Source organism: Mobula birostris, chromosome 16 (assembly GCF_030028105.1).
Source record: "Mobula birostris isolate sMobBir1 chromosome 16, sMobBir1.hap1, whole genome shotgun sequence".
Classification (NCBI taxonomy): domain Eukaryota; kingdom Metazoa; phylum Chordata; class Chondrichthyes; order Myliobatiformes; family Myliobatidae; genus Mobula; species Mobula birostris.
In genome coordinates, this window is record NC_092385.1 from 39,642,086 (window position 1) to 39,662,639 (window position 20,554).

Below are 20,554 nucleotides of genomic sequence, written 5' to 3' on the forward strand. Positions count from 1 at the left end.
ATGCATTTACGACCAAAGATCTTCATCACCAAGTTTCTGGGAGGATATTACTTGTTACATTTTAGTTGGGATAAGGCTTTTTTTTTAAAACATTGTCAGTCATGATTAGCAGTAAGGCTGGGTCAAACAGTTTGCTGTGCGATGGAATCAATGGCACCCATGTCAAGGACAGAAAAATTGTTCCAGCATATTGGCATTTCCTGCTTTTTTTTTATCCCCTCCACTCCACTGTTGGCTGTCGGTGAGGTCAGACTGAAGGTGTTTGTGCCTTAGATGGCTTTGACAACACTAAGTACTCTATTATGTCACAACTGTCCAAAAACATTGCTGGACTTTCTGTGCACTTTTCACTATCTATCCATTTTTAGGTCATGGATTATTTTTCTTTTGCTGGACGTCTCTATTTCTTTCCTACTGAGGGATGGTGCAGCTTCCAGTTCCAGAAGTGCCTTACACCTGTGATTAATGAGCTCCTTAACCTCCAAGTCATTCTCAACATTGATGTAGCAATTGAAGATCATAGGAATGATACTCTGATCCTGAGGAACACCTACAGAGATTAATGGGGCTGAGTTTTTCATGACTCCAGGTCAAATGCCACCTTATTGTCAGGCAATCATTCTCAGTTCAATGCTAGAATTCAGATCCTTGGTCCATGTTCAGACTTAGAATGGATTTATTTTGAGAAATTCCACAGTATCTTTCATTTAAGATCATCTTTTTTAAGGATAATATTTAAAAATCCAAGTTTAGTGCATTGCCTCTAAAAGATTGCAACTTTAACATACTGTCCCCAAATATTCTGCCACCATCTTTTCCTTCATGTCAGGTTTTAAAAGATATTCATCTGTTTCACAGAACCTTTCCAACCCATTTTAAACCTGAGTCACCTGAACCCTTTTGGACCGCTTTCTTGTGGTCATTGAAGAGAGAAACTGAGAACATGGCAGAGAACAGAACCAAAACTAAATCATTATCTTCAGTAACTAAGTATTTATTTTTTCTTATTCTGCACATCATTTGTTTTTGTTTTTGGTGAGAAACCTATTAAACAAATTGAGTGAATAGAACCCATTAGTAAAACAAAATTACTAACCTGTTTATTACTCCTATTTATTACTGTGGTGTACCTGTATGGCAAATGTGTTAAAACAATCTTTTCTTTTTCAAAAGAGAAATCATTCCTCTGTTAAATTGAGCAAAATATAGCCAGGTTGCTTAGTTTGCTCATTCATGATATTTGATTTGATGCTTGGTTATTCCCACTTTATGTGAATTATGACTGTGTATATGGTAATATTGGCAAAAGAGATAAGATTTCATTTAAAACAGCCACAAAGATTTCTCAAAATGTATTACATTAATAGATATACAACTAGTTTAATCTTCTGATATTTCTTTTGTATTGTTTCAAAATAAAATTTTGCAAATATAAACCATGAGAAATATGATACATAACATTTGCATTCCTTTGTAATAATATAATTTAACAAGTACTTTTTAATTCTTTAATAGATAATGAATATTACTGGCAATGCCAGAATTTATGCATGTGCTTAATTAATCCTGAGCAAAGAAAACATTATGAGTCAACCACGTCTGTATCTAATGTCCACCCAGTGAGCAAAATGCATTATTACAAAAAATTCCTGATATCAGCTTTGTATATCAAAATAGGGCAAATATAGCTTTATGGCACAAAAAAAAAAAAATCCTTGGTCAGCTTCTCCTGGCAATGGACATCACAGATCAGCTTATACAAATTAAATGAAAAATTAACAAAAATAAATACAACAAAATTATTGTGGTGCTGATACATCATTATTACATTTTGCAATGCATTTAATTGTCAAATAAACCATACTATTTAGATCAAGTGAGGTGAAATTATTTTATTGAGTTTAATAGGCTGAATTATGAATAATGGGTTATAATTAGGAACCCATCAGAATTTTAAAATGTAAATTCACTTCAAATTTAATACTTTTATCTTATAAACAGAATATACAACTAATTGTAAAACTTCCAGACACATAATACACCAGTGAGAATCATCTGTAATTTATGTATCCAGCATTAATTGTTGATATCATAAAAATTACACCAAGTACAGACCAAAACAAGTTTTATAAATTTCATAACTCCAGTCTAGATCCAATTTATTTTTATTGCCAATACTTTTTATAGACAGCTGTAGAAATGTCACATTGCCTTGTTACTGAACTTAGGGACATTCTAATTCTTATTGAATGAACAGAATGAGAAAACATGCAAGCTGGAATGATCATAGAACTATTTTAATTTAGTACAAATCACAAGGCCTTTTGAGGTGTATCAGAGAAAAAAAAGCTATAAATGTATATAAATTACACAATAGATTGTACTGATATCAACATCTGATCTAAATTTACAATTGGATGTGGATAGATTGGTTATACATATACAGTTTACCAAAAACACAGGAGACTCTACATAGACGCCGGAAACCTTAAGCAACACACATAAAATGCTGGAGGAACTCAGCAAGTCAGGCAGCATCTATGAAGGGGATAAACAGCTGATATTCCGGCCGAGACTGAAAACATGGATTATTTATTCTCCTCCATAGATGATACCTGACTTGCTGAATTCCTCCAGCATTGCTATAGTTTAGCAAACAAACTTTTCCAGTATTATTTCCAGGAGTTATATAGTACATTTTGCCAGATCTCAGTATTATACATACTGGTTGAGAACATAGTTCAATATGATATCCAATGTTAAACAGAATAGACTGTGGTTGCTTGAAATTTAAAATAATAAGACTGGAAATGCCAAGGGCGGGCAGCATTTCCAGAGAGAGAAACAGTTGTAAGTACAGAAACAATCATTGTGATGTGTCATCACATTGCCAAGATAAGCATAGGCATAGGAGTTACACTGCAAGTTCAGAGAAGGGATTGGATTCACTGCTGAATTCAGCAAACACATGGGGTCATACTGCCATGTTCAGTACACACATGGGTTTACTCTGCCATAGAAAGCTTGTCCCATAGAAGTGATTTCTTCTTGCCTTTCTCTGTTTCCTCTCTCCAAGTCACTTCCAATCTGTGATATTTTAGGTGCCATCTGCTACTTAATACCTTCCAGTTATTTGGTGTTAATTGCTTTGTTTTCACCATGGACACAAATCCTTTCTGTCCCCATCCCACATCAAGACAGCCTGACAGGTCCTTATTTCTTCCTGGAACAGACACCCAATTGGTACTCTTCCAGCTGGCTGAACTTGTTCTCACTTTGATAATCCTCTTTCTCACCATCTCCATATCAAAGAGTGTTTATGGGAATCAAAACTTGCAGATGCTGGAGATCTGAAATGAAAACAGAAAACATCAGAAACATGCAGTAAGTTGGACAACATCTGTGGAAAAAGAAACAAAGCAATTGTTTCAAAGCACAGGCTGCATAGCAATGGGAAGATGTATGGGACAATTTATCATATAGATATCTAGCACAGAAACAAGCCCTTTGGTCCATCACATCATTGGTGAAGTTTATGGGCTACCTGGAATGATCATTGTATATCTCCCTATTTTCCTTTTCTGGTAGATTGATGACTATTGAATTTGCTTCCCGATCTTGCACGTCATTTAGAAATTTTATTACCTTTGCTGCCCACCCCTATCTTGGTATCAGTTTCATATGCTGTAGTTCATCTGTAACTGCCCTCTTACTTTTCGTGGCTGTTTTATTTTCAGACATGGGACGTTATCAACTGAAATCCATTACAAGCCCAAGCACTCTCAAAGCTGTGCTGGCTAAACCTCTTCCTGCCATGCTTCCTGTAAGGATTCTACTTGACTCTTAATTTTCCAGCCTATTTGCTGATACTTTCCCTACCGATGCTTAGCAGAGATCTTCCAGTCTAACCAGCCATGACTGGCCAGGAACTGCAACCACATCTGTTCCATTTCTCCCATTTCTGCTCTCAATCTCTCTTCTTGTGCAGAAATGGATAGAGTTCTCCTTAATCTCTTCCACCGCATCAGCCTCCACATTTTACAGATTGTTCTAATTTTCACCATCTTTCACCTGATGCCACACCATGCACACCTTCACTTCCCTCCCATCATTTTGTCAGGACCATTGATACTCTGGTTCAGTCATCCATCTCTACTTTAACCTACTTTATCTTTTTCAAAGCATCCTTCCATGTAACCAATGGAATTGCCAACATATACCCCATCATTTGTTTCTTTCATATCATCCAGTGACATAAACACTCCTTCCAGGTGGTGCAGCAATTCACTTGCAGTACAGCACATTCAATGGCCACAATGCAGCTTCCTCTACATTAAGGGAGCTAAACAGAGAATGGGTGATTGCTTTGCAGAAAAATCACCTTTCAATCTATACCAGAATCTACCAATTACCTGTCACCTTTACTTCTTCATTGCATTTCTACTTTGGTCTCTTTGGCTTCTTACACACTGGACTTGAATGGAATACTAAGTTCCAGGAACAGCGTCTTATTTTCTGATTTAGCACATTATAGCTTTCATGACTTCAGCAATTTCTTATAACCAGCCTTTCCAGATTGTTTCAAAACTGACCACTTCAAAAGGAAGGCCCAAGCCCCAACACTTTTTCTATATCCTGAAATCTTGCATGCTTTGCTATTTCTTGCATTCCTTTTGTTTCAGATATACAACATCTGCCGAATTTTTGTTACTTCTCCATTGCACATATCATTCTTTGGGTTTTATTTTCTTCAGAATCTCCTATTTACATTTCCTTCAGGATGATCAGCTGCAATAAACAAGCCTTCATCAACATCACTTCCAGGTCTCAACACATACTATGAAAACCCCAGTGTCTTGTACCTTCCCCCCTTTGCAACTGAAAGTACATTTGATCTCTAAGCTTTAAGCTTATAAAACAGCCTATAAAGTTCCTTTTCCCACAAATGCATTTTTGGCTTTTGAAAGTGCACAAATTTCAATGACCCCTCATCTCTTGCATGTGTCTAACCCAATCTAATTCCTTCATCTCCACTCGCTGGACACACCTACTTGCTGCAGATCCCTCATCCCATCATTGTGCACTACATTTGAAAATATTATGCTCTCCTCACTGTTGCCACCTACTTTAGACATTCCACCCCCCCCTCACTACTGCCATTCTCATCACATCTACCAGACCAACCAACAGCGTCTAACCCCAAACCTAACCCTTCTATAATGTTGTATTGAATCCCATTGGAACAATATAAAACTTAGATAGAAGTAGGATGGAAAATTAAAGTAGTAGGCACCCAAGAACTCATGGTCTCAAGAAACTCAAGAACTTTGCAGAAGGTAGAGTGTAAAATATGGCCCAACCCATCTTCTGTCATCGAACATAGAGATGACTATATTGTAAACAGCAAATTAGTGAACTTGGAAAAGCAAGCCAAGTTTTATTTTAGTCTGGACAGGTAAAAGGGAATATGTAGGAAAGGTGATATAATAGTATTTAATAAACTTTGTACAATACCATTTAAAAATCAATTATTTCAGTTGGATAGAGATGGGAGAGAGGGGTGCAAAGTTGAGCTTTGCTGACTAGTACTTCATCCCTGAAGCAATGTCTCCCACACTTGACAGGGTAAATGAGCAGTGCTGAAGTTATTTACAAATGACCTGGCAGGCACAGGTTGTCTTTTAAAAAAATATTGCTAAGTAAAGCATATGCCTCTGAGTAACAATCCAAGCATACTTAGCCATAATATATTTAAACACATCATCTGGCAGGGGCTTTGTACTGAGCAGCTGGGCTTTGACAAGCTTCAATACCTTGCAGCGTAATTTGTTCACTGAGCACAAAAGCTGTGCCACAAGGAAAAATCTGTTCTTTCTGCTCAAATATATCAATTTCTGGCAATGAACACAGCTGTGCATCCTCATCAAAATTAAATTGTCCAGTCTTTTACCTTTTAGAAAGGGAAATTTTACTCTGGTTTCTCAAATTCTTGAGCAAATGCAAAACCTTCTCAGTTTTCCATCTACAGAATTCTTTTCTCATTTGAACTATCTGACAGGATACATGGTAATACATTTTGTTAATATGGACTCAATGCCAAACTTTTTTTGTCTTAAACTTAAGTTCTAACACAAAAAAAAAGCCTACTGTATAATCTGGAAAACATGAACATAAAGACCTCAAGAGCATAATCTGATTTATATTTTACCATGACCAGAAAGACTATACTTATGAAATCCCTACTAGGTATTAGTACTATACCTTGAACTAAGTTGGAGCAGCAAAAACAATAAAGTTTTCACTGATTAGTTTAGCTACACATGAACTGAAACCAACTTTTGTCCCCCTTTGTTCCAAGGAGACATATTTGCTGGTTATTCAGCACTTACTACATGACACAAATCACCCAACAAATATTAGCAGAATGATCTACATGATTCACCGCCTTTGTGGCAAAAAGGAATCAGTGATCTAGTATTCTGACTCTGTGACAATGATGGATTTCCAAGTTAGCATCCTGGCACACTGAGGTTAGTGGTACTCCAAAGTAAAGGTACTTCCCGTCATTGTAAAAATAAAGCTGATTTAACTGCAATGTTTCCAGTTGATTGTATATCACATTTGATGTTCATTAGAAATAGAAGTTTATTGTGAAGTACCAGACAAATGTCTACTTTGTTCTGTTTGCTGTTGAGCTTACATTATTGAAATCCACTCACCTCAACAGGGTGAAAGCTTTCTATTATACTTCTACTACCATCCTATGGATGGTGAGGACTGGACATTCACTACAGAACACCTAACCTCTGACCTGACATAGGAGTTGATAGAGTAGAATTTCTGGCTACTTCAGCTCAATGATGGCTCTCTCAGAATAATGTTGATGCATCATGTTAATAAGGGAGAAGCTTACATGCTGTTAAGCAAAGTAGCAATTGTCTGACACTTATCACATTAATGTTGTTTGTTCTTTATATACAAAACAAATGAATGGATAATGATTTAGGAGGATGAATCAACTTGATAGACGTGTTCAAGATTATACAGTCAGCACCTTTTTCTTGGGGGCAGCAATGGGTAATACCAGAGGATGTCCTTTTAAGGGGAGTGGAGGAGAGTTTTGAGGAGGATCCAGAAGTAGTTTTCCTTTACAGAGACTGTTAAGTGTCTAGAATGTACGGCCAAGGGTGGTGTTAGAGGCTGATACATTAGGGAGATTTAGGAGACTCTTAGGCATGTGGATGAAAGAAAAATAAAGGATTATGGGCTATGTAGGAGAGAAGAGTTAGACTGATCGTGGAGTAGGTTAATAGATCAGCAAATTGCAGGCCGAAGAGCCAATATTGTGCTGTACTGCTCTATGTTCTAGGCCAACTATTCACTAATATACTTAAGACTGGAGGTGCATTTTTTCCAGCTTTCTTTTATGACAAAAGACAATGAAATGTGAACTGATCTTTAGATTATTTACTTCTCACAATAAATTCAGTGCACTTAACTTAATAAATATGCTCATTTGATTAGCCATTAATGTGTATGGTACAATATAAAAGCAATTATAAACACCACAATAAAATGAATAAACATGAGATTCTGCAGATGCTGGAATTCATAGCAACACACATAAAATGCTGGAGGAACTCAACAGGTCAGGCAGCATCTACAGAAATAAACAAACAGTCAGCTTTTCAGGCTGGCACCCTTCAGAACATTGTAATAAGATGAATAATCTTTTGAAAAATAAAGTTTTAAAAAAACACTGGCTGAATTAAAAGGACTTCAAATACAGAAAAGTAGCATCAAATGCTTATATATTCTACTGCAGATCACAAAAAAATGACAGACAATTGTATCTCTAAAACCCAATTTCTGAGAGGAATATCTGAGCAAAGATATTAAATTAAATTTTTAATATATACAAAATGTCACTGGAAATACATTTAGCGTACGCAGACTTGAATAGCTCAAACACTATTGGATTGCACCATGAAGTTAATTATATTTTACAGAATTTTATGGTACAAACTTGTTTCAATACAAGTGTTCCTTGAACCCCTTCAAAAAATTGGTTACATATTGAGAACTGCCACACACAGGTCAACTTACAGAAAGTCACAGCACATAATTTTCCTTTTTGTTGTGATGATCGCAGTACTTCACTGAATTCTTCGAATGCCATGATTCTTGGTTGTTAAAGAAACCTAATTACTAATTCAATTCATGCTCAACTTCCAAATTCATGTAATCAAGGTAGATAAACTGCCTTAAGTTGACATAGAAGACTGAAATTTAATTACAATCTATGGAAACTCCCTGTGGATGCTTGAAATGATAAAAGGTGACCATTTGATAAACTTGGTGCCGATGTATTACTACTTCTACCGGTTTTTGAAAACCAGCATATCTACTACAACATATCATGTATGGTAACAGAAAAACAAGAAAACGATACCATTAAAACGGGAATTTTTATCCCATAGGTTTGCTTTCATTATAAACCAATAAACTATAACATGTTACATTCCTTTAAAAAAGAAACTACGATTAAATAAATTTTAACTATTTTATTTGTGAAAAACTACAAGCAGAATTCATAAATAGACATTTCTATTTGAAGCAGTTAAGGAAGAAATAATAAAGTGGCTTCTAATAACATATTCGTGCACATGCCAGTAACAGGAATATATTAACATCTTTTATTTGCTAGACAAAAAGCAGTGTAGGTTATAAAGTTCCCAAAACATTTAAGACCTGGAAATAATTTTACCAACTCACAAAACCACCATGAACACACCAGCATGAAGATTAAAGAAAACAAATCCAGCACGCTGTCAGCCCTAATGAATTTACAAGGCAAGAACTTCAAAGCATTATGCAGGACATCTTTCCGGGCAAATGAAAATATACCTTGTATATTACAATAACAAAATTCACAAGATTATGTTATGCCACTTTAAACAAGCATTCTATTGGGGTCTTCAATGAACAAAGCTAAAGAAATAACAATGTAACCATCTTTACACAGTAAATAAAGGTTACCAGTCATACACAAGAACAGAACTGCTTGCGCATTAAAAAAAACTGGTCAGCTTGTCATTCTCTAAATGTTGGCTCTTAAGCCATTTCAAGTTACTTACAAGCATTTTTCTTAATATTTCCAGCAAACAATACATTTTTCAATAACTTAAGTTACAATAGTTTATAAAAGTAGACTGAAATATTTTTGGTAAGGCAGATGAAGTGCCACTCTTCCCAATAACGTTTCTAGAAATAAAAATGTTTTATACAAGTTGTATGAACTTTGTAAGTGGCTTATTAGGTTTAAACACTTTACCAATTTTATTATTACTGTTGCTTTAAAGATTGTTCTTTAAAAAACTCTGTGCACCAATTCAGTCTACAGAATACAACATTAAAATAGTGACCTGTTTCCAAGTCATCACTGACATGCCTGTTTGGCTGTGTAGTTTCCATTAAGGAGGCACTGCAGAAAAGCAATCAGATCCTAAGTTTAAAAAAACTAGGCCAGGCAGCACAAAGATAGCTGGCTATTACCCTAAAGAACAGCACCTAATCAAATGAAAATAGTTTTCCAATAGAGTAAGGGTTCATTACATTATGTGAAAATTGCATTCAGTTTATGCCTGCCCCAGCAGAGTGGTATTTAATTTTTATGATCCACTCTGATCAGTTAAATTATCTGTACAGCTAGTGTTCATATTCCTGCATGAAGGCCATCACATTTTAAATAAAATTTATCTTCAAGTTTATCACCTTCTTAGATCAAAATACTAAGTGAAGCATCTTAAACATTCTAAATGCAGTTTGAATAAACTTTATTTCAAGCAAGTGTTAACACTGCACAGAAGTATTAAATTCCAGATACAATTTACAAGAAAGAAAAATATCAGTAAAGTTTGCAAAAATCTAAGTGCATCATTCTATACAAAGATAAATTACAATATGAATGTATATGTTTTAATACAAAGAAACAGTGAACAAATTGTTACACAGGTCTTTCATTATGTGAAACACTTATCAGCCCCGCTCCCCACCCAACATTTTGGAGTTAATATATTAAGAACATTGGGAAACTCTTCCCATTATGATGATGTCAGAAGAAAAAAAATAAGAATATTTGATGATTAAATGTAATTTTAAACAAATAGTATAAAGATAAAATTTAATACGTGTAATGTACTTTACATCATTTAAATTTATTCTAAGTCCAAAAAAAAACAAATACCACCATGGTAATAAATAAGTGGCGTATATTTGTTTATCGAAATTTAGAATAATTTTTTTTGAAACTTCATTGGTAGTGCCAACTTATTTTGCTCATTGGGTTCTTAAAAATTGATACGGAAGCAAATCCTGAAATCCTTAGCAGGTAATCTCTCCAATTGTATGTATCAATGGCAGGTGATTGTCAGATATAATTCAGTAGGGACAGCTGCCAATTGAGGTTTATGGAAACATTCTAAAGTACTTAATTAATTCTATTACATACTTGGTATTATTATACAGGGAATATGTTTATTTTGTTTCTCTTAACTAGTGCCATAGCATGATGCATCTTTGAAGAAATATTACTTCCATGAGTAAAACTGGGAGCTTGATAACTGCAAAGCCTGTACCTTTTACAGCTTGGAGCAGGTAAAAGAGCTAAGAACCAAAACAAAGTTTCAAACCCAATTACAATAGTTTAAAAACCTAAGTCGAAAAGCACCAAAGCCATAAAAAAGTGACAACGGGGGAGTGTAAAAAAAGGCTGTATTATTTTCCATTAAGTTCTCCTTTATTTAGTGACCTTCTATACCCAACACAGCCATGAAACATCTTGATTCAAGAAAAATACTAAGTCACAATTTTGCTTATGTACATGGTTAGAGATTTCCTGTTATTTACATCTGTAACAAAAGCACATTGTTTATGGAATGGCAGGAGATTCAGCCCAAAAGTTTCTGAATCTGGTTCTTATTTATTCTTCCATATTTCTGACTTAGTATGATTTGGCTTTAACTGTACAGAGATTATAGGAGTTAAAGATACAAGCATTACTGGCAAGTGCAAAAATTGAAGATGGATACTGAACATGTCAAATTTTGAAGTTACAATGGCTAATCACGTTTTTCTCATACAGGTATTAACTAAAGCTGTTTATTTGAAGATGGAAAGTATGATTTTTAGGATGAGCCCCATCTCCAGAAACAGTATACGTTTTCAATAATCAATGCTATTTCTACACTGCTGATATCCACTTTACTGGTGAAAATGAATTATCCAACAGTAACATTTTTCAAATGCTCAGGGGTTCTTCATTTGATTACATCTGAACCTGGACGATTCAGTATTATTTTCTCACAGGCAATCTGCTTTAGTATACATGTCTATATGAAGTATGTTAAAATCATGCTGCCAGTTATCAGGCACTGCTTCTTTACAATAGCTGGGTGGCTGGGAAGTACATTATTCAGTAATTACATTTACAGCACAGAATGACACCGCTTTCAGGTAAGTGTAAGGAGGAACTCACATCTGTAACCTAATTCACTGAACTGATCCAGCTATTGTTCAATTGCCTCAAGCATACTTATCCTCAGTCATATATGCTTTGGGAAAGTCAATTGTCCTGATGACAAGGCAGGTTTCATTGCAACAGTGTGCAAAACTTGATCATCTCTGCTGGAATGCACTGTCCAAATCTTATCTGTTAAATGTTGCATTTACTTCACAGTGTATTAAGCACCAGTGTTTCTATATGTTGGTTTCTAACAACCATTTATTTTGTTTAAACCAGTTAAAGACATTTAACATCTCTAAAATTGCTAATAATCAGCATAGTTGCTGGCAACAAAACTTACAAAAAAGGATATGTTGAAAAGGGTGGAATTTGCAAATGTAATAAATAAAGTCAAAAATACATAATGTACATGGAAATTGTGCACAGCAGATTTATAAAAAAGTAGATTCAGGAGCACATCCATTATAAATGATTGTTAGGAAAATATAAAACCAAGGGAATACATAAAAAATGTCAAAAGTATTCATTCATACTTTTCACATTACATGTACAGGTCTGGAGCCTGGCAAAGCTCAGAATGATTCATCGTTTACTGCTGACATTTCACCTTTTGGCGTAGAAGAACGCGATGAACCCTTGTCTGTGCTCTCTGATCCAGAACTACTTTGGTTCTGTTGCTCAGAACCAGCGCTGGATGTGACTGTTGACGATGATGTGGAAGAGGATCGTATTTTTTCCTTAAAGTCTGTTATGATTACTGTGACATTGCCCACTGTCACTGCAAGCTGCTGTGCAGTACTTCTGTCTATATTTTTCAGTTTAGGCCTGCAACGGAAACAAATACAGTATGAGGATCATTTCAAAATCAATTGAATTCACAGAACACAAAAGATGAAAAAAAGCAATTTTTTTGCATAGTAACATTAGAGTTGCTGAAACCCATGGCTTTTGTTGCAGAGAATTCCACCTATGATTTAAAATGCATTTATTGCCTTGCACATGGAAAATTATCTTCTTGTGAATGATTTCATGAATGTGAGAAAATAAAATCACCATTTGTGCATTTGAAAGAAAGAAAGGCCAGAAAGAAACAGAGGGTGGTGAGTGAGTGGAATGGGCTGCCGGCGATGGTGGTGGAAGCAGATACGATAGGGTCTTTTAAGAGACTCCTGGATAGGTACATAGAGCTTAGCTAACTAGAGGGCAATGGGTAACCCTAAGGTACATATTCAGCACAGCATCATGGGCCGAAGGGCCTCTACTGTGCTGTAGGTTTTCTATGTTTCTAAACACCTTTGCAAAACACCACTAAACAATTCCTGACTTGCAATATACTGTTCTCAGTTATAGCTTCTTAGTTAATGAAACAGAAAACATAAGCAAGTGAATTCCTCACAGAAGTTCAAAGAATTGAGTAAGCAATGTAGCTCTTATTTTGTATGTCAAATGAAGATGTCATTGTTATCTGGTAATATCATTATATGTTTGGCAATGTTAGCTAAGAATTAAATGGTTGACATAAACTGAATGAAACTTTGCCTTCTTTTGAAGGTAGCATAAACAGTAGAATGTTGTTTCAACCAAACAAACATGGCAAAAAGAAAATTCTTTCAGATACTAGAAATATGGATAAGAAAAACATTCTTTTCCATAAAATATTCAGCAGGGTTGAAACATCAGAAAAGGATGTTGTTAATATTTCACCAAAATTTTCATCAAAATTAGAAGTTATAATTTTAATAATATTAAACAAGTGGAGAACAGGGAAAAAGTGTTTGTCCTGAGTTGAGGACAGATTAAAAGGCAAGGGAAGGGAGAAAATAGACCAGTAAAGCAGCAAGAGGTTTCAAGTGTAAAATGGTTACAGTAGAACACATACCAACCAAATCAATTAGTATAAAGTGTTTAATATCACAAAACACTCCTAACTGCTCAACAGGAACAAAGGTTAGTCACAACTTGACAGTGGAACCCATGGAGGCATTTGACAAGAAAGGTGACCAAAAGTCTTGACATCAGGGTAGTATTAGTTTGGCAACCAGGAGATTAAAGGTTGGAGACAAAAGCCAACACAATTAGATAATAATGATAGCTGATTGGTGGGAGGCTGGGTGCAAACATTCTCTGGCAAGGAGATGACTGCACAAGTTCCTTAAGGAAACATTTGCAGATCAATTACTTCAGTTGTTTCATTAGTTATTCAATCTCAACCACAAGGTCAGCAAGGAATACAGAGTATTCCAGTTAATTAGGACAGCCACTTATTTGGGACAATTCGTAAAGAACCAAAGACAGCCAGGATTCGCTTTGTTTATTTGGGACACTATGTCACTTAACTGGGATAGAAGACTGTTGCTGAACAGGTTCAAACTAGTGTCATGCACACTTGTGTGGTACGTACACCATGCTTAGAGCAATCAGTTTTTAAAAAAGGTCAGTTGTGTGCAATTATATTACAAAAAGAGGTCATTTTTGTCACAGAGTTGCTAAGGAACAAGCAAGACAATTCAGAACTGTTTTGCACACTGTGGTTTCAAGCATTTAGGTTTAAAGATTGGAGCAACTGGGGTCGTATACACTGGAATTTAGAAGGATGAGAGGGGATCTGATTGAAACATGTAAGATTATTAAGGGGTTGGACACGCTAGAGGCCGGAAACATGTTCCCGATGTTGGGGGAGTCCAGAACCAGAGGCCACAGTTAGGGATAGACAATTTAGAACGGAGTTGAGGAAAAACTTACAGAGGGCTGTGGTTCTGTGGAATGCTCTGCCTCAGAAGGCAGTGGAGGCCAATTCTCTGGATTCTTTCAAAAAAGAGTTAGATAGAGCTCTTAAAGATAGCGGAGAGAAGGGATATGGGGAGAAGGCAGGAAAAGGGTACTGATTGTGGATGATTAGCCATGAACACAGTGAATGGTGGTGCTGGCTCGAAGGGCTGAATGGCCTACTCCGGCACCTATTGTCTATTGAGATGCCAGAAATGGCCGAGAGTGAAAAGGAAACAATTTTACTACTTCAATGAAGATTTGGAGGATGCAATCGTTGAAAGCATTGTATGAAGGCCATCCATCATCTGCACTACGTGTCAATGCTGATTTTGTTCGTTGCGTACATTGAATGAATTCCTCCGTCAATTGCTATTTGGAACTAATAGTTTTATAGTACTGTAGTACACGGTAGTGTTCCAATTTGTTCTGTATTTCATTTAAATACATAATTTGTTACTCAGTTTGTCTTTTTTATTATACTTTTTAATTTTAATTTTATACCTTTTATTTCCATGAAACTAAAGACGGCACTGATAAGGCACAGCTACACTTTACACACAGCAAACAGACCTACTAATAATCTATTAATTACACTTTTTCTGGACTACAATGACTGCAATCCACAGCATGTAATTTCCCTTTTGGAGTTGGGCTTTTGAACCATCTGTACAACCTGGAATTTTTGCCATATCCTGAAAGATTCAGCGAACTGGTCTCTCAAGAATGCAGGTAAGGCCATGGTAGCCAAAATAGACTTGGGACAGGATCAAAGCAGTGGGGCCTGAGAGCAAAAAATGAACTGATGTTTTAGCGAATTTAAGTGCTGAGCCAGATTAAAATGATCATGTTGAAGGCAAAGGATAAACCAGTGTTCAGCTCATTACTCCACGAGGTTTACTCGCTTCAGTGCTGAACTGACTCTATAGCTGTGGCCTGCAGCCATTGGGGTACTAGGCTGGCTTCACTTGCCCCAGTGAAGAACTGGCTGTGGACTCGTTTTCAGTGATTCTGCGGTTTAAGTTCTGCTTGTCATTTGTTTACTTTTTCATTATTTGCATGATGTGTTCTTCATTGCACATTGGGTGTTTGACAGTATTTGTTGCGTTTTTTTATTGGTTCTATTGTGTTTCTTTGTTGTGTGGATGCCTACAAGACAAATCTCAAGGTTGTATACAGTATACATACTTCGATAATAAATGTAGCTTGAACTTTGGCGAATTGGGACAGCCACTTAATTGGGCCAAGATGTCCCGATGTATCCCAAATAACTGGAATCCACTGTATTTACCAATGACTGCAATGCACTCAGCTTACTTCATTGCATTACTCCTCAGATAATTAAGTGGTTTATACTGTACATATGCAGTTGCCTATGTGCATTATCATTAATAAATTCCCCACTAATATCCTTCCATCCATCACTGGACCAGCCACTTGAGTACTATGGCAGCCAGAATGATGATCTTCTGAACTGAACAATTGCCACATTCAGGATAAAGCAATCCACTGCTCCACTGGCACACAATCCTCCATTTCCAATAATTGGCCTGTTAATAATATTTACATTAGTTGTCCACCATATGCGTTTCAGTCTGCACTAGCCTGCATTTAAGCAACAGGAGATGAAGAATGCAAAATACCAAACTGACTTTAATAGTGACAAGGACATAGTTGAGTAAATCAGTAGCTGGAAAATTACAATAAGTGGCAACTCAAAGGCTAGGCTCTGAGAATTTGAAACCAAGGACCGTAATGTGGTCCAGGAGAAGAATAGCTTTACATGCAAACGCTTAGCATTTCACCTAGTGCTCAGTAAAATGCACAGAAGTAGTTCAGAAAGAGACCATTCTGAGCAAATCATGGATACGGCTAATGACAACAACCTGTACCAAAAACAATTACCAAAATTGCCCTTCAGGGAACTGCTACTTAACAGTAAATTCTGTATAAGAAAATACAAGCAATAGCTACGATCTAAAATTACAAATGCAAGGACAGGAAGACTTCAGTTCTTAATCAAAATTTAAGTTTATGTTACTTGAGCTTACATCCAGCACAATTTAAGTGATATTAATATCAAAGGCAGTTGTCAAGAGTGGCAAATCACAAACAAGAGATTCTGCAGATATGCCGCAAGTCAGGCAACATCTATAGAGATGAAAAGAAGGGTCTCAGCCTGAAATTTTAACTGTTTATTCCGCTCTATAGATGCTATCTGACTTCAGAGTTCCTCCAGTATTTGATGTGCATTGCTCAAGTCAGAGTGGGATGGAGAATTAAAACACGTGTGGCATGGCAGTGTAGTGGTTAGCATGCTTTACAGTATTAGTGATCCAGGTTCAATTCCTGCCCCTGCCTGCAAAAAGTTTGTACATGCAAGGGCTCTGGTACACAAGTCACCGAAGACTAATATACAAACAACAGGAATTCTGCAGATGCTGGAAATTCAAGCACCACACATCAAAGTTGCTGGTGAACGCAGCAGGCCAGGCAGCATCTGTAGGAAGAGGTGCAGTCGACGTTTCAGGCCGAGACCCTTCGTCAGGACTAACTGAAGGAAGAGTGAGTAAGGGATTTGAAAGTTGGAGGGGGAGGGGGAGATCCAAAATGATAGGAGAAGACAGGAGGGGGAGGGATGGAGCCAAGAGCTGGACAGGTGATTGGCAAAAGGGGATACGAGAGGATCATGGGACAGGAGGCCCGGGAAGAAAGCTAAGGTGGGGGGGGGGGACCCAGAGGATGGGCAAGAGGTATATTCAGAGGGACAGAGAGAGAAAAAGGAGAGTGAGAGAAAGAATGTGTGCATAAAAATGAGTAACAGATGGGATACGAGGGGGAAGTGGGGCCTTAGCGGAAGTTAGAGAAGTCGATGTTCATGCTATCAGGTTGGAGGCTACCCAGACGGAATATAAGGTGTTGTGCCTCCAACCTGAGTGTGGCTTCATCTTTACAGTAGAGGAGGCCGTGGATGGACATGTCAGAATGGGAATGGGATGTGGAATTAAAATGTGTGGCCACTGGGAGATCCTGCTTTCTCTGGCGGACAGAGCGTAGATGTTCAGCAAAGCGGTTTCCCAGTCTGCGTCGGGTCTCGCCAATATATAATAGGCCACATCGGGAGCACCGGACGCAGTATATCACCCCAGTCGACTCACAGGTGAAGTGTTGCCTCACCTGGAAGGACTGTTTGGGGCCCTGAATGGTGGTAAGGGAGGAAGTGTAAGGGCATGTGTAGCACTTGTTCCGCTTAGCAGTCACTTTATTAGGTACAGGAGTGGAACCTGGTGTGGTCTAGCTGTTGTGTACATATCCACTTCATGGTTCAACACATTGTGCAGAATGCTCTTTTGCACACCACTGTTGTAACACTGTTTGAATAATTATTCCTTCCTGTCAGTTTGAACCAATCTAGAAATTCTCCTGTGACCTCCCTCATTAACTCACAGAACTGCCGCTCACTGGATATTTTTTGCTTTTCGCATCGTTTTCTGTAAATTCTAGAGACTGTTATGCATGAAAATCCCAAGAGATCAGCAGTTTCTGAGATCTGAAACTATCCCATCTGGAACCAACAATCATTCCATGGTCAAAGTCACTGAGATCATATTTCTTTCCCATTCTCAAGTTTGGTCTAAACAACAACTGAACCACTTGACCATGACTGAATGTTTTTATGCACCAGTTGATGCCACATGATTGGTTTATTAGATGATTACATTAATAAGGTGTACCAAATAAAATGGCCACCGAGTATATAGGTGCAGAATCTTAATAGAACAATACACACAATTTGCCGGAGCTGCTCAGCAAGTCAGGTAGCATCTAAGGGTGGGAATACCAGTCGACGTTTCAACCCTTCATCAAGGTCTTGCTGAGCTCCTCCAGCACTGTGTGTACTGCTCTAGATTTTTTGTGATTACATGACTAACCTAGGAGATACTCAATTAACTTAAAGAAATGGTAAATATTCTGAGCCAACAGTGAATGCAGAAACATCTTTCACATATCCAGAATATTCAAAAATCCTTTAGTGCCATAATAGTTCAATTCTGAATTGGTTAGATTAAAAGATTTCAAACAACTAAAAAATTATCACTATTTGAACTTTGCTTCTGTCTGTAAAAACTGTTCAGAATACAAAACAATATTCTGCTCTGTCCTAGAAATATTTTAAAAGTGCCTCATGGCTGTGAGAGTAACCAAAAACAATATTCCCAGCTTTTGTTTTGTCAAAGTAGGCCAGGGATATTCCACCAGGACTTGTTAATCATCTATGCCACAATACAAGAATTTGCAAAACTATCAAGATTCACTCCTCTGGTGAAGCAGCAAATACCACATGCAGAAGATCACAGACTATTAAAGTTTCAAGTATCCCAATGTCCTCAGTAGTTACAATTTCTAAACAGTCATTTGAAGGAAATCTCTTAACGTTCTTTAAAAATTGCCCTTTATACGTAATTCACTTTCCATTAAAAAGTGATGAATAAATGATTTAAATAACATAATTTTGGAAAGCATCAAGTTGGATACGTCACCAGGGCCAGATGAGATGTACCCCAGGCTGCTGTGGGAAGTGAGGGAGGATATCGCTGAGCCTCTGACGATGATCTTTACATCATCAATGAGGACAGGAGAGGTTCCGGAGGATAGCAGGGTTGCAGATGTTGTTCCATTATTCAAGAAAGGGAGTAGAGATAGCCCAGGGAATTACAGACCAGTGAGTCTTACTTCCGTGGTTGGTAAGTAGATGAAAAAGATCCTGACAGGAAAGATTTATGAACAGTTGGAGAGGCATAATATGATTAGGAATAGTCAGCATGGCTTTGTGAAAGGTAGGTCGTGCCTTATGAGCCTGATTGAATTTTTTGAGGATGTGACTAAACACGTTGATGAAGGCAGAGCAGCAGATGTAATGTATATGGATTTCAGCAAGGCATTTGATAAGGTTTCCTATGGAAGGCTTATTGAGGAAGTAAGGAGGCATGGGATCCAAGGGGACTTTGCTTCATGGATCCAGAATTGGCTTGCCCACAGAAGGCAATGAGTGGATGTAGACGGGTCATATTCTGTATGTAGGTCAGTGACCAGTAGTGTGCCTCAGGGATCTGTTCTGGGACCCCTACTCTTTGTGATTTTCATAAATGACCTGGTTGAGGAAGTGGAGGGATGGGTTAGTAAATTTGCTGATGACACAAAAGTTGGAGGTGTTGTGGATAGTGTGGAGGACTGCCAAAGGTTACAGCGGGACATTGATAGGATGCAAAACTGGGCTGAGAAGTGGCAGATGCAGTTCAACCCAGATAAGTGTGAGGTGGTTCATTTTGGTAGGTCAAATATGATGGAAGAATATAGTATTAATGGTAAGGCTCTTGGCAGTGTGGAGCATCAGAGGGATCTTGGGGTCCAAGTCCATAGGACAGTCAAAGCTGCTGCGCAGGTTGACTCTGGTTAAGAAAGCATACAGGGCATTGGCCTTCATCAATCGTGAAATTGAGTTTCGGAGCCGAGAGGTAATGTTGCAGCTATATAGGACCTTGGTCAGACCCCATTTAGAGTACTGTGCTCAGTTCTGGTCACCTCACTATAGGAAGGATGTGGGAACCATAGAAAGGGTGCACAGGAGATTTACAAGAACGTTGCCTGGATTGAGGAGCATGCCTTATGAGAATAGGTTGAGTGAACTTGGCCTTTTCTCCTTGAAGCGATGGAGGATGAGCGGTGACCTGATAGAGGTGTAGATGATGATGAGAGGCATTCATTGTGTGGATAGTCAGAGGTTTTTCCCCAGGGCTGAAATGGCTAGCACGAGAGGGCACAGTTTTAAGGTGTTTGGAAGTAGGTACAGAGGAGGTGTCAGGGGTACAGGGGTAAATTTTTTTTTGTTGCGCAGAGAGTGGTGAGTGCATGTGCGTGGAATGGGCTGCCGGCGACGGTGGTGGAAGTGGATACGATAGGGTCTTTTAAGAGACTCTTGGACAGGTATATAGAGCTCAGAAAAGTAGAGGGCTATGGATAACCCTAGGTAATTTCTCAGGTAGGGACATGTTCGGCACAGCTTTGTGGGCTGAAGGGCCTGTATTGTGCTGCAGGTTTTCTATGTTTCTAATTGGTGGTAAAGGCACAGTTAAAATTGGACACTTCTACAGAATTGAAATCACAAATTGCTTTTACTGTAGGGACTAATTACATCGACAAAAGTGAAAAATTGGTAACTGAAGCCAATCTGACCAGAATCCTTTAGGTATACAGCAAAACATT

General features: G+C 37.6%; 1 protein-coding gene across 3 annotated transcripts in view; it reads right to left on the bottom strand.

Annotated features, from left to right (window-relative positions):
* Positions 1-1,428: 1,428 nt before the first annotated feature.
* Positions 1,429-20,554, bottom strand: part of rybpb (RING1 and YY1 binding protein b) — a 135,173-nt gene continuing 116,047 nt past the window's right edge. Inside the window, exons 5-6 of one of the 3 annotated variants that reach the window (XM_072280581.1) lie at positions 12,132-12,349; positions 1,429-3,350 (exon numbers count right to left, since the gene is read on the bottom strand). In XM_072280581.1, the coding sequence (XP_072136682.1) occupies positions 3,307-3,350; positions 12,132-12,349 (262 nt within the window). In that variant the 3' untranslated portion in view covers positions 1,429-3,306. Of the gene's footprint in view, positions 3,351-8,589; positions 12,350-20,554 lie in introns of those variants that run through there. The other 2 variants (XM_072280584.1, XM_072280582.1) reach the window with 2 other exon arrangements.